The 13,994-nt window shown below is 44.6% G+C and overlaps 1 protein-coding gene across 10 annotated transcripts in view; it reads right to left on the bottom strand.

Moving 5' to 3' along the window:
- Window positions 1-7,041, bottom strand: part of LOC131227138 (rhomboid-like protein 19) — a 77,789-nt gene extending 70,748 nt beyond the window's left edge. For 6 of the 10 annotated variants that reach the window (XR_009162076.1, XR_009162077.1, XM_058222860.1 and 3 more), the window contains exon 1: window positions 6,882-7,041. Coding sequence is in view for 8 of the 10 variants with exons in the window: in XM_058222860.1 (XP_058078843.1) it covers window positions 6,882-6,977 (96 nt within the window). In the remaining 2 variants the exon portion in view is untranslated. Of the gene's footprint in view, window positions 1-6,253; window positions 6,313-6,881 lie in introns of those variants that run through there. The other 4 variants (XM_058222862.1, XM_058222866.1, XM_058222865.1 and 1 more) reach the window with 4 other exon arrangements.
- Window positions 7,042-13,994: the final 6,953 nt, after the last annotated feature.

The raw sequence follows: 13,994 nt of genomic DNA, 5'->3' as shown, positions 1-13,994 counted from the left end.
TGATGGAGCCACTAATGAGGGTACTCCGTCTTGTTGAATCCGATGAAGCACCTACCATGGGCTTCCTATATGATGCCATGGATAAGGCAAAGCTTGCAATTCAACGTGATTGTAGAAGTTGGCAGACTTATTGGAAGATGATCGACAAGAGATGGACAAAACAACTCCATCACGATCTTCATGCAGCAGGTTACTACCTAAATCCTAGGTATAGATATGCCCAATCATTTGTTGCGGATGATGAAGTTCGTGTCGGGCTAAAAAATGTGATAAAGAGATTAGAGCCTAACTTAGATCTGCAAATAAAGGCATTGAATGAATTAGATACATTTGGAAATCGCCTTGGTAGCTTTGGAGATGCTCTTGTATAGCATGCAGTATCTAGATTGCAACCGGCCGAATGGTGGATTAATTTCGGAGAGAGTACGAAGGCTCTCCAAAAAATTGCAGTAAAAGTTTTGAGCCAGACAACATCTTCCTCTAGCTGCGAAAGGAATTAGAGTTGTTTTGCGCTCATTCATTCAAAGAATAGGAATAGATTGCAGACTAGAACATTAGATAGACTTGTCTTCATGCACTACAATATAAAACTAAGAATGCGACGACATCATAGGAGCATTACAGCTGCTGATGACGGAGACTACTGTCCAATAAACTTGGATAATATTTATGATGAGGATGACCCACTTCTACCTTGGTTGGAAACAAGGGAAAAACAAATTGAAGAGGATAGTGAAGAATTGGAAATTGATGACCCAGAAATACGCAGAGCGCAACAAGAGAGTCGTGCAGATGTGTTGGACCCAGTAAGAGGGGCAGCGTTTATGCCACGTACAGATACGGCTCAAGATCAACAAAAGAGTACGAGCAGTGGTAGCGTGACCGTGTCGGATGAAGACGATGACCCCCCTGCCCCTGGTGCTGGCACTTCTGGTGTTGCTCAGTGCCCTATACAGCCGTCTACAGATCACGATGTCGATGAACAGCGACGAGGTGGTACACGAGGTCGGACTTATGAGTGTACCGAGTCACGATACAGCCAGCAGGAGGTGGGTACATCTAGTGGTGCACCGGGTCCGAGAGGTTCGGAACATCAGCAGGCTCATGGTCTTGGTTATTATGATGGATATTCTTATGGTGAATTGAATTATGATGGTTATACTGAGCCTGTTCCATCACATTCATGTTGGAGTAGCCCTCCTGATCAATATCCATATGATTATAGATATCCAGATCCAAATCCAAGTTACTCATCACAGCAGACGCACTCTCAATCTCAAGATTCTCAACAGCCTGAGTATGGGCACCAGTATGGCTATTCGACGGGCACTGGTAGATATCCTTATTCCGGGTCAGAGTCGTTGCCTAGTCAGGATCAGTCATCCTCTAGTTTCGTTGATCTAGTATTTCCTTCTGGCACTGGATATTATGGATATGTAGCACCTACACCTATTGGACAGCCTCAGCCTGATGGTGACGATGACGATGATGTGGAGGTCGAGCAACCACAAAAAAGTAGATTTTCATTTTGGTGGTGACTTGTGATTGTGACTTGTGAGTATATATTTGTGTTAAGGTAAGTATTTGTTGCAGCAGACAGCTCACAACAGTATTATTGCAAGAAGCCATGCACACACTTGACACTGCCGAACTTGTATTTAAAATAGCTCCCCTGACAACCAATCAAGTAATCCTTAATCAAGTTGCAGGGGAGTATATCAGACACTACTAATTATTTTTTTTAATATTCTTGACTTGAGGATGGATGACAGGTCATAGACAGGAATTACACTATCACAGTCACGTGCATGGTGCACCACACTGCACAGGACCACAGGTATGTTCGAGAAATTCCTCAAAAATAATTGCAAACACCTGATGTAAGATATTTTCATTTTACATTCATTCTAATATATCTATCATTGATAGTAGATAGTTAGAAAATTAAATATATGATCAAATTCAGGTTATCTGGTTCATAAATTCATCAGACAGTCCGATACAACTTCTCACCAAAGAGTGGACCGTTACACCACCATAAACATGTTCCAATTTATAAATGAATGCATATTTGGAATGCTTAGAATATTCTGGATTTAATCCATATTTTTTCATATTTTTGGCAAAAAAATTTTGCGCCGTTACGCCCCCGATCGTTACGCCCCAATCCGATTCGACTTGGACCGATGCCCAGCTCTAACTACAACACGAGGCTAAGAATGCGACGACATCATGGGAGCATTACAGGCGCCAGTGACATGGACTACCATCGAATAAACTTGGACAATATTTCTGATGAGGACGACCCACTAGTAAGGGAAAAACAAATTAAATAGGATAGTAAAGCATTGGAAACTGATTGCCCACTAATACGCACGGCGCGACAAGGGAGTCATGCAACTATTTTGGACCCAGAAAGAGAGAACTTTCTTGCAAAGTCCGACTCAAGTTCAACAAAAGAGTACAAGCAGTAGCAGCGAGACCAAGTCCGATGATGGTGATGACGCCCCCGGTGTTGACACTTCTGGTGTTGCTCAGCAAACCATATGGCCATCTACAGATCGCAAGGCCGGTGAACATCGACAAGGTAGTACACGAGGTTGGACTTATGAGTGCACTAAGTCACAATACAGCCAACAGGAGGAGGCTAGGTCTAGTGGTGCACCGCCACCGGGAGGTCCGGAACATCAGCAGGCTCAAGGTCCTGAGCATTATGATGGATATTATTATGGCCAATGGGATTATGGTTATATGGAGCCTATTCCATCAAATTCACGTTGGAGAGTCCTCATAATCCATATCCATATGATTATAAATATCCATATCCAAATCCAAGTTACTCATCACATACACTTTCTCAATCTCAAGATTCTCAACAGCCTAAGTACGAGCACCAATAAGGCTATTAGACGGGCACTAGTGGATATCCTTACTCAGGGTTAGAGTCGTTGCCTAGTCAGGATCAGTCATCCTCTGGTTTTGTTGACCCGGTCTTTCCTTCTAGCACTGGATATTATGGATATACAGCACCTATTCCATAGTCGCAACCTGATGATGATGACGATGATGTGGAGGTCAAGCAACCACAACAAAGCAGATTTTCATTTTGGTGGTGAGTGGTGACTCCTAAATTTTGTTATGGTAACTATAAGTATATACTTTTATTAAGATAAGTATTGCTATATACCCATAAGGTCATTACCTACATATTCACCAAGCAAGCACACACTTGACACTACCAAACTTGTACTTAAAATAACTCCCTTGACAACCAATCAAGTAATCCTTAATCAAATTGCAAGGGAGTATATTAGACACTACTATTTTTTTAAATTCTTGACTTGAGGATGACAGGACAGGAATCACAAGATAGGTGAAGAAGTCTCTGACATGTTGAAGACTTTAAAATAGAATGAACATTGTAATTTATACAAGTCTGGACTCTGGTCTGGAGACCTCACTCCTCCTCAAGTATGTTAATAACTTAATATAGAATAAATAACGAAAAATAATTGCAAACACCTACACATGTAAGATATTTTGATATTACATTCATTCTAATATATCTATCATTGATATTAGATAATTAGAAAATTAAATATATGAGTTTTACAGTCAATTCCATGTTGTCAAGTTCATAAATTCATCAGACAATCCAATACAACTTCTCACAAAAGAGTGGACCGTTACACCACCATAAACATGTTCAAAATTATAAATGAATGCATATTTGGAATATTTAGAATATTCCGGATTTAATGGATATTTTTCCTTAGTTTTTTGAACTCTTTTTTTGTTTTTTTTTGTTTTTTGGCATCGTTACACACCCTACATTAGCCATATCGATAACGGTGGAACCGTTACGCCCACCATTACCACGACGGAACACGTTCGTATGAGATGATGTAAAATCTTGGATCAGCATTGCAAGTAACAAGTTGAAGACTTTGAAGTTTCAATCATGGTATATATTTTGCTATGTGCTTTCTGATGCAGGCTTATTCAACTGTTGGTACTCCTGACTATATTATATGGGAAGTGCTAGGGAGGCTCACCCATAAGGCTTGTTTTGCCTTTTTTGAGAGCTTATATGCATGCACCTTTATGTTTAATCTTATTTTGTCATTGATACACATGCCCCTATTGGATTGAAATGTTAAGAATCTTATTGGCAAGGAATTCATTCACTACCCTAGAAATTGCAAGCTAGCTCCTCCCGAGGAATTTCAAAACTTCTCCGTTGGTGGAGTTGGATGGCTAATAAAATATGGTGGATCCTAGTAAAGTTTCAAGGGTGAACATTATTATCCCAATTGTTTTTTGCAATATAGTTCACTTTAACTTTGGTTATGCTTGGTACTTGCTCATGGTTTATTGCTAAATTCTATGAGTTTTAATACTAATGTCATAGGTTTGAAATTGAATGCCCATTGTAGTTAGGAGTTGTACACGAGTTGAATCGAGTCGAGCTTGGCACAGCTTGGCTCGGTTTAATCAGCGGCTCAAGCGAGTTCAAGCCTACGCGGCATTTTCTAAAACACATACAGCGCATCTTCAATTTTTCACAGAATGCAAAACAATAACAACAGCATACAAGTATTTCATCAAACAATGGGCGGGCAACATCAAAATCATGATTTGACGGCAATTTTATAATGTGAAGCTTGTTTTTTTGTAATGATTTGTTTCATACCCATTCCTACCTCGCCACTAGCCGATCCCGCGAAGAATGTATGCACACTAAACAGCACTTCATTGAGTCATTTCATCAAACACTTGACGAGCAACATCGATACCAAAATAAACGAGTCACCGAGTCGATTCGAGTTGAGGTTTGATCCAAGTCAAGTCGAACTCGGGCAAGCTCGAACTCGGCTCGAAATTTTTTCAAGCTCAAAAAATCAGCTTGACTCGGCTCAAACTCAGTTTCGAATCGAGCTTTTACAAGTCGAGTCAAGCGAGCTAACCAAGCTAACTCGATTCATGTATAACTCTAATTGTAGTGTGCGTGTAAAAAATAAAATGGAATTAAAAATATTTAAAAAAAAAAAAAACTTTGGATATGCTTAAAATTGAGCTCGTGCATAAAACATTAGTTGGTAAAATGGATGAATACATACATCAGGGTGGCCCCAAGCCAGTCCGATTATCACCCAATTCACTGGAAGCGGATTGGGTGGTGACCCAATATTGCCAAGCTACTACTATTGGGGTTGGACAATGTGGGGCTGACTGTGATGAATGTATTTTATATCCAAGCCGTCCATTTGTTTTGCCACACCATAGGAAACAATGGTGATAATGACACCCACTATTAAACCTTCTTAGGGCTCACTATAATGTTTATTTGCCATCCAACCCATTCATAAGGTCCCACTGACCTGGAAAACACAAATATCAGCTTGATCCAAAACTTCTGTGGCCCAAAGAAGCTTTTAACCATGGACATTCAATCCCCAATGTCTCCTATGGTGTGGTCCGCTTCAGCTTGGGATCTGCTTCATTTTTTGGCTCATGTCTTATAATAAGATAGAAAAATGGAAGGATGGCATAAATAAAATACAAACATCATAGTAGGCCCCATAGAGCTCAACACTACCTAGATCGGTGTTGTTGGGTCACCACCTAATCCGCTTGCCTCGTGTGTATAAGGGCACATGTGGGGAATGGGGATGGCGACAATTCCTATCTAGTTTTTCCATTTGACTCGTCCAATTCGATCTTCGAACTGGGCCTCCTCCCTATATAGAAAGTCGGAAGCACATGTCTTTCCCATCTTTGAAACTCAGAAACGTAAAATCAGAGAGAGAGAGAGAGAGAGAGAGAGAGAGAGAGGGAGAGAGAGAGAGAGAGACAGAGAGAGATAGAGAGAGAGAGAGAGACTGCAATGAGTTCTTCTCAGGCACTCCCAGGAGTAAGCGCCAGATATCTCTCTCCTGTAATTTCCTTTTTTTCTTCGTCTATTTCAATAACTAAAACGAACAGAAAATCTTTTTCTTCAAAACCAAAGTCAGATGTCAAAATCCCTCTGGAAATGTCAGATCTCTTTCTTCTCTTTCCATAATCTCATTGGTTGATTATGTTATAGGGATTGGCAACTGCATCTCAAGATTACATCTTCTTCTTGGAAACGTGATCGTTGATCTACCACATTCTTTCCATTTACTTTCGATCAATGCCTTAGTTGATTACCTTATAATCTCTCTTCTTCTTTCAATATTTATTTAAATAAATGGAACCCTAAATTTTTTACCATATAATGTAGTCACTGCACCAGATCATCCATCTTCCCACAGTCAAATAACACTTGAGCTGGAAAAATATACAAGCACTGTCCAGATTAAATGAGATTCGAATCACAAGGAGCTAACAAACTCTTCACTATGATGTTTTCGGCATGTTTCCATTGCAAGTGATTCACCCTTTTGAGTATTTCAGCCCACTCCCCAGCGAACCACCACTTTTGGCGATATCAACCTCATTCACAAGCAATTACAAAAAAAAAAAAAAAAAAGGCTCCCAAGAAAAGAAAAAAAGAATCACTGAACAAGCCATAATCACTGCCCCAAATCGACCTCCAATATCTGAAATCCAGTAAATCAAACCATAGAGAAGATCCAACGAATCTAGGCCCGAATTCCTCGACCTCCCAAAATCCACTTCCCCAGATTGCAATCTCAAACCCCCAAAACAGATCACAGACAATCAATAGAATAGAAAGGTAAATTCTACAACACCAATTCGCAGAAAATCATACAATTCGGACAGCTTACAAGCAAATCAAGATGGAAAATATGATCATTAAAAAAGAGAGAGAGATTTTCAAACATGATCAATCGATAGAGAGAGAGAGAGAGAGAGAGAGAGAGAGAGAGAGCGACCTCTTGCTCGTAGAGGGGCTTGCGCTGCATGAGCTGAGAAATCTGCTCATCGAGCTGGCTATGGGAGTTCGAAGAAGCGACCGGATCCGCATTCATCTTCTTCTTCTGCCTCTTCTCTTGAAAATGAGTTGTAAATGAGTTATAATTATTTCCTAAGTAATTACCATATTGTTCCCTAAGTAATTACCATATTGTTCCCAGTGCTTTTTTTGAATGCTAAAACCGATGTCACTGTAAAATACATGTGGAGCCCACCATGATGTAAGTGGTTTATCCACACTGTCCATCCATTATGCCGGATGAATTTAGGGCATGAGAAAAAAAAAATGAGAAAGATCCAGAGCCCAAGTGAACCACACCACAGAAAAAAGGGAATCGAACACCTACCGTAAAAAACTTCTTGGGGCTACTCTTTCCTTTGGTGTGAGCTACTTAAAGTGTTTAATCTGACTCATTTTTCTGCTAATGTTTTAAAATGTTCTATTAAAACAGATGGAAGGAGCAGATATATCATATATATCACAGTGAGGCCTATACATTTAAACAATTTCTTTTACACCCTTTTTCCGGGCAGAAATACATGCTACTTCTCAAACCGGATGAAAAAAACAAAAATAGATGCTCTCATCTTACACTCGGTGTCAGAAATGAAAGAAACAAGAAACGAATAGAGGGAGCGGTGGTTGCGTAACCAACGAGAGAAATACCCTCTCACTTTTTAAATCGGATTGCGTTTGAGTCACCGGTACGCAAAACGCGTAACCAACGAGAGAAATACCCACTTTTTAAGTCGGATTGCGTTTGAGTTACTAGTACGCAATACGCTTCCGGTCCTGGTGGGGTTAGTACCCAATCCGCGGTCAGGAAAATGGATGGTTAAAAAGAATATACCTCCAACGGTTGATATTTATTGTTGTCAAAATCTTGACTACCCTTCGCGAGGATCTACGAACTCCGAGTCATCTCTGAGTCTTGAACCTGCACAACAATGGTGAGCAAAGGAGACCCTGGCTTAGCAGGATCCTCCGATGCCTAAGTCAGGTCAAAGGAATCAGGGTCTAAGTAGAGTTGCAGAATGAGAGTACAAGATATTGCGTACATGCTTCCTCCCCTAAGGGTGTTATTTATACCCTATTGCTTAAGATGGCCGTGTCCGTGTAAGTAGGCGCATCTTGAGCCATTCACTACATTCTACGGGCAATTCGGCCACCCAGTTACTTAGCGGTCGTGCAGACGTGGGCGGTTGAGTAATCGTTGTCAATCGTGCAGCAGTAGGACACCTCATGATCCCCCTCATTAGTGGATTCCAATCTGAATCCCGAGCCGACTGCCTAGGCCTTGGATCATTCCAAACCGACCACTTCGGCCTCAGATCATTCCAGGGGATCATTCCAAGATCCCCAGGTCATTTCGCCTAGGGCCTCGGAGCGAAGGCGTAACCAATGTCGAATTGGAAGTTCATCCCTCACCTATTCTCATAATTCCGAGCTTAATCTTGCGCCTCAAGTCGGCTCTGAATAGCCTCAAGCCTCAGAGTTGAAACGTCTCTGATCTTCCCATAACAGAAGCTCCCTACTCTCTGAGTTCGGACATGGACTCAAAAAGTAAACACATACGGAGAATCAGTAGCATACACCATTGCGCCCCTAACGCGTGCAGCCACAATCATGATTTACATATCTGAGAAGATACGTACTCAGGGTTTTCCATCCGCGGGTCATCCGCAGGCGGACGCGTTGCGACGGTTAGGATTTCGAATCGTCAAAGTAATTATGAGGGATCGCCACGTGAGCCAAGAAGGATAGCTAAGTGACGCTTCCACTACTTGGAGCTCGTTGTTCGATGCCAGGGGCACGTGACTCGGCAGTGCATAGGCCAGTGGTGCTAAGCCACGTGTCTCATGAAGTCGGCTCGTGACGGTTGGGTTGCAACCATCATGTCTCACCATAAATGTGAGAATCACTCATGGGTTATATAAACCCTAGTGCTCGAAGACGCCCTCATTTCTATTTTCTAAGTTCTCGTTTCTGTGAGTTGCCTAAGGAGGCGATTTCCGGCGAAGGCGATTTCCGGGATATGCGATTTCGACCAATCTCCAATTTTCGGTAGAGGCGATTTTCGGTGACCTTTTCGAACAGCTTTCGATGAGTCCCCCCCTCACTTCCGGCTTATTCTTATTTCTTCTATTTTCTCTCGGAATGTCAAACGACTCGAAGATGGTCCGAGGAGACTATGCCTTCGAAGATGATTCCGGGCCAGAAAGCTCGGATGATGGACGGGAGGCCTCCGAGAGCCCTCTTAATGCAGTACCCCTCTACCCTCTGCCCAAGAGGGGTAAAGAGGCAGAGACTCGGACGCACTGCAAGGGCGGTAAAAAGGCCCCCCGAGATACAACGAGAGGGGTTACAGAGATGTCCGCGAGTGGGCAAACTGCGGAAACCATCCCAAGAGGCTCCGTGCTAGTCGAGTCTTAGATAGAATGGGTCCGATCAGAATTCCAGATCCCGGACTTCATCCAAATACGAGCTCCCGAGCCCCTTGACACCACCGGAGATCCTGCCGAAGGGAAAGTTGCGATTTTCCTCTGCGCATTACAATGTGGGCTCTGCCTTCCAATACATCCCTTCATCCGAGTCCTGACAGCTTACTTGGGACTGGCCCCATGCCAGTTTACTCCCAATGCTTGGAGGGTTTTAATATCCTCATACATTATCTAGTGTCAAGCCAAGAACCCAGAGTTGACACCGGAGAGCTGATGAGTCTGTACTTAATCAAGAACGATAGTCAGGAGCATGGTACTACTTCCCGACCCGCGGCAACAAGGGTTCGGAGCTGGTCCTGCAACTTCCATCCTCTAACAAGTATAGGAAGAACAAGTGGTTCGGGGCTTAGGGCGAGTGGGAAGCACCGGCAGCAGAGCTCAGGAATCTAAGGACTCGGGTTCTTACCCGATTTACTCTTCCAGGTCGGATCCTGAGCAATCTCTTTGCAACACTCCCCTATTTGTTGTAATCTGATCAGCGTCTTTACTCCATTTTTGTAGACTTCCCGAGGGGTCAGCCCCTCCTCTCCTCGGATCAGAAGAATCAGATCGCCAAGGCCAGGGCGCATTCAAAAGATCTACGCTCCTGGTCGGTCCTGATCACCATAGACAACCTTTATCGGTCCAAGCTCTGCAAGTCAAAGCCACTCCCCACCTCATTCAATAAATGCCCCTTCGCCTTTTACTTTGTTGATGCTGAAGGTTTTACAGCTTAGATATTAACTCATTGTCACATACGCAGGCATGGCTGAGGCCTCCGAATCTTGGAAGAGGAAGGCTCCCCCACTTGTCGAAGAGATGCTGAGGTCAGAACCGCTGACAGAGACGATGAGTCAGAAAAGGCAGGCGACTCCTCATGGCGAGGGCCCTTCGGTCCCGATTCCTGCTGTCGCAGCTCCACGACCTGCTATTACGGCCTCAATTTCTATCGCTGCAGCTCCAATTTCTGTTGTTGCAACTTCAGCACTTCCAACCAATGTTGCGGTCTGGGCCACGACCGACAATGTTGTAACTCTAATCCTTCCTCCCATCGTCACCTCTTATGCCTCCGAGGCACCTCCACCCACCCCCGAACAATGCATAGCCATCCCGTCTTCCTCCGAACGGGAGGAGGCCATCTGGATCCCCGATGTGATGCTCTCTCCTCCCGAAGTTAGAGATGAACCCAGGGCTGAGGCCCAAGCTTTGGCGGACAGCGGGACTGGGGCAGGGGGAGCGACGGGATCTACTCAGGTCGGAACCAGTGGGGGTAGACTCCCGTCAAGCTATCATATGTTAGGCTTAGTTCGTTGGGCTGTGAAGCATGCTCTAGAGGAGGAGATTACAGCCCTCCTTAACAAGTCGGACGAGTCCTTCGTAAATGACATAGCCTCTGTCTTCTACAGGGTATTTTTACTAACATTTCTTATCTTGATTCATTTCTTGTCGCGTTTATATGCTTATATTCTTATTTTAATTCAGTCCATCCCGAGGCTCCTGATGACTCAGGAGAGGTTGAGGGAGATCACGCAAAAGAAAAAGGAGATAACGCCTCTCAAGGGCGAGGTCGGGACTCTCTGAGACGAGGTTGTAGTCCTCCGAATAAAGCAGGAGGAACTACACCAACTGCTTGATGATGGAAAGGCGCGAGAGTTGCAACTCCAGGGGGTCGTTAACGACCTTCAGGTACGTTGCACTGCTTCTGCAGCCGAGCTGATAGGAGCCAGGGCCCACGCCAACTCGCTCGCGAAGGACAATGCCCGATTGGGGGACTCACTGGAGCAGGCCAAGGCCGAGGTGACAGAGGAACTGAGCCGAGCAATAGCACAGGCAAAGGAAGCTCAATGGGCTGAGGATGAAGCCTCTCGGGGGGTAGCGATGGCCGTAGCGGTGGATGCGTTCAAGACCTCGGAGGAGAGGACCGCCGAGGTTAACAAGTTGTACAACTGCAGCTTCGATGCCTGCATCGATGTAGTCCAAGAGCTCTATCCAGATCTTAACCTTGAGTCCCTTACTTCCGAGGGCACAGGGGAGAGACTGGCTGAGGATGTCTCCCCGAGCCCAGCTGCTGGCCCTCAGCTTCCTCCAACTGAATAACTTTTGATACCCCCATTCTCTTTTAACTCTTTAAACAATAGTTTTTTATGGATAATTTTTTGGATAATGTTTTTAACCCTCTGGAGAGGGCATGATATAACATGATCGACTTTTTGAATGACGATTGTTAGATGCTAAGTTGTTGATTTACGAGCCGACTCCTTAGCAGATCGACTCATCCCAGGGCTGTCTTCCCATACTTAGGAGACCCCTTGATCATTTCGTAGAATTTTGTGATATTAAAATTGTAAGGACCGACCCTTGAGGAGTCAACCCCCTACGAATGGCTAACGACAATCATTTTTGTAGATCCGTTGACGAGCCGACCCCATCATCAAGGGATCAGGTCGTTCATGGGCTTTTCCCCTAAATATGAGGGGATCCCTTGATGAATTTTCGTGGGTTAACATACTAACCCCTTCTTTAAGAGATAAGTCCGTTGAGTCAGCCCCCGCTTGTGAGAGGCGACTTTTTTCCGTTTGTCGACAAGTCGTTCAAGTAGATTATATAAAAACAGATTTTATTGAAATCCTTAAGAGGCTAGCCGCTCCGAGGTGTACACTTATTAGGGACCTTCAGCGGCCAGTACATCAAGGGTAGTAGATTTTTAGATGCTCGTTATTCCACGGGTGGGGGAGTTGACACCCTTCGAGATCCTCCAAGTGGTAGGAGCTTGGCTTGGTCCATCAAACCACGCGGTAGGGCCCCTCCCAATTAGGCCGGAGTACTCTTGCCCCCGGCTCTGCAGTGTTTTGGAAAACTCGGCAGATGACCAAGTCACCTGGTCGAAATCGTCGAGTCTTGACCTTAGAGTTGTAGAATCGTGCCACTTGCTAATGCCGAGTAGCAACTCGGAGTCTAGAGACATCTCTAGCTTCCTTGAGTAGGTCCAGATTGGCTGCAATCTGCTCAGCGTTCTGATCTTCTTGATAGCTCCTGACCCGAGCTGTAGGGAGGTCAATCTCAACTGGCACCATTGCTTCTGAGCCGTAAGATAGTGAAAATGGGGTTTCCCTGATAAATGACTGAGTTGTAGTCCTATAGGCCCAGAGGATGAATGGGAGCTCCTCGGCCCAGTTGCCTTTTGCTTTCTCCAACTTCATTTTTAGATGGTGCTTGATGACTTTGTTCATTGCCTTCATTTGTCCATTGGATTGCGGATGCCGAGGCGATGAGTACGCGTTTGAAATGCCGAGCCCCCGACACATGCCTCGAAACTTGTCATTGTCAAACTTTTTACCGTTATTCTGAACCAATAAATGATGTTCTTCCAAACAAAGTCAACCACCTTCTGCTCCATAATTTTCACGACAGGCTCGGCCTCAGCCCACTTGGTGAAGTAGTCGACTGGAATAATAGCGAACTTGACCTATCATTTCTCAGTGGGCAGAGGTCTGATGATGTCAATCCCCCATTGGGCAAACATCCACGGCTCGCTCATGGGGGTCATCTCTTTCACATGTTGTCTTGGTATGGTCGCATATCGCTGGCACTTATTACACCTCTGGACATAGTTCTTCAAGTCCTCCCTGATGGCCGGCCAAAAATATCCTTGACGGAGTATTTTCAGAGCCAGGGCCCGACCACCGGAGTGATTTCTGCAGATGTCTTTATGAATCTCTTGAATCGCATAGTCTGCTTCATCGGGTCAGAGACACTTGAGGTAGGGCTGTGAATGCCCTTTCTTGTATAAGATCCCGTCCAAGACTATGTACCATGCAGCTCTGACCCTTAGACGCTTTGCCTCCGACCTGTCTGAGGGGACCTCACCAGATGTGAAGTAATTGTAAATCGGGTCCATCCAGCTCGGTGTGACATTCACTGGGTTGACCATTTCCTGCTCCATTCGGTCAATGCTTGGATGCTCTATGAACTCTACAGGGATGACCCGAGGAATCTTTCCCTTCTTGACCAAGGCTAGTATTGCAAGGGCATCAGCCCAGGAATTCTCTGTTCTCGATATTTGATTGATAATACAGCTTAAAAACTTTTCTATCAACTTTCTGACCTCGGCCTGATAAGCCACCATCCTAGTCTCCTTAACCTCATATTCGGTGGAGATGTGATTCACCACCAACTGAGAATCGCATCGCACCTTGAGGGACTGGCCTCCAGTTTGAGCCCAGCCAACAGGGCTTCGTATTCTGCCTCATTCTTAGAGGCCTTGAAGCCTAATCTGATTACATAGTGGATAAGTGTAGAGTTAGGCGCAACCAAGACAATCCCTGCTCTAGAACGCTTGGTGTTGGATGACCCATCCACGAAGAGGGTCCACCTCGGTTCTGACTCTGTATCTTGATTAGTTGGAGGAGCGGGCGAAAGAGCTCCTTCCACTTCGACACTCGTCCCCTATACATTTGGGGCAGTGAACTCTGCAATGAAATCGGCCACTGCTTGGCCCTTAATCACGATCCTCGGTCAGAACTGGATATTAAACTCCCTGAGTTCAATAGCCCACTTAGTTAGCCAACCTGACACCTTGGGCCTCTGGAGGA

The sequence above is a fragment of the Magnolia sinica genome, chromosome 15 (genome assembly GCF_029962835.1).
Source record: "Magnolia sinica isolate HGM2019 chromosome 15, MsV1, whole genome shotgun sequence".
NCBI classification, from domain to species: Eukaryota; Viridiplantae; Streptophyta; class Magnoliopsida; order Magnoliales; family Magnoliaceae; genus Magnolia; species Magnolia sinica.
This window is presented reverse-complemented; position numbering and strand designations above follow the sequence as displayed.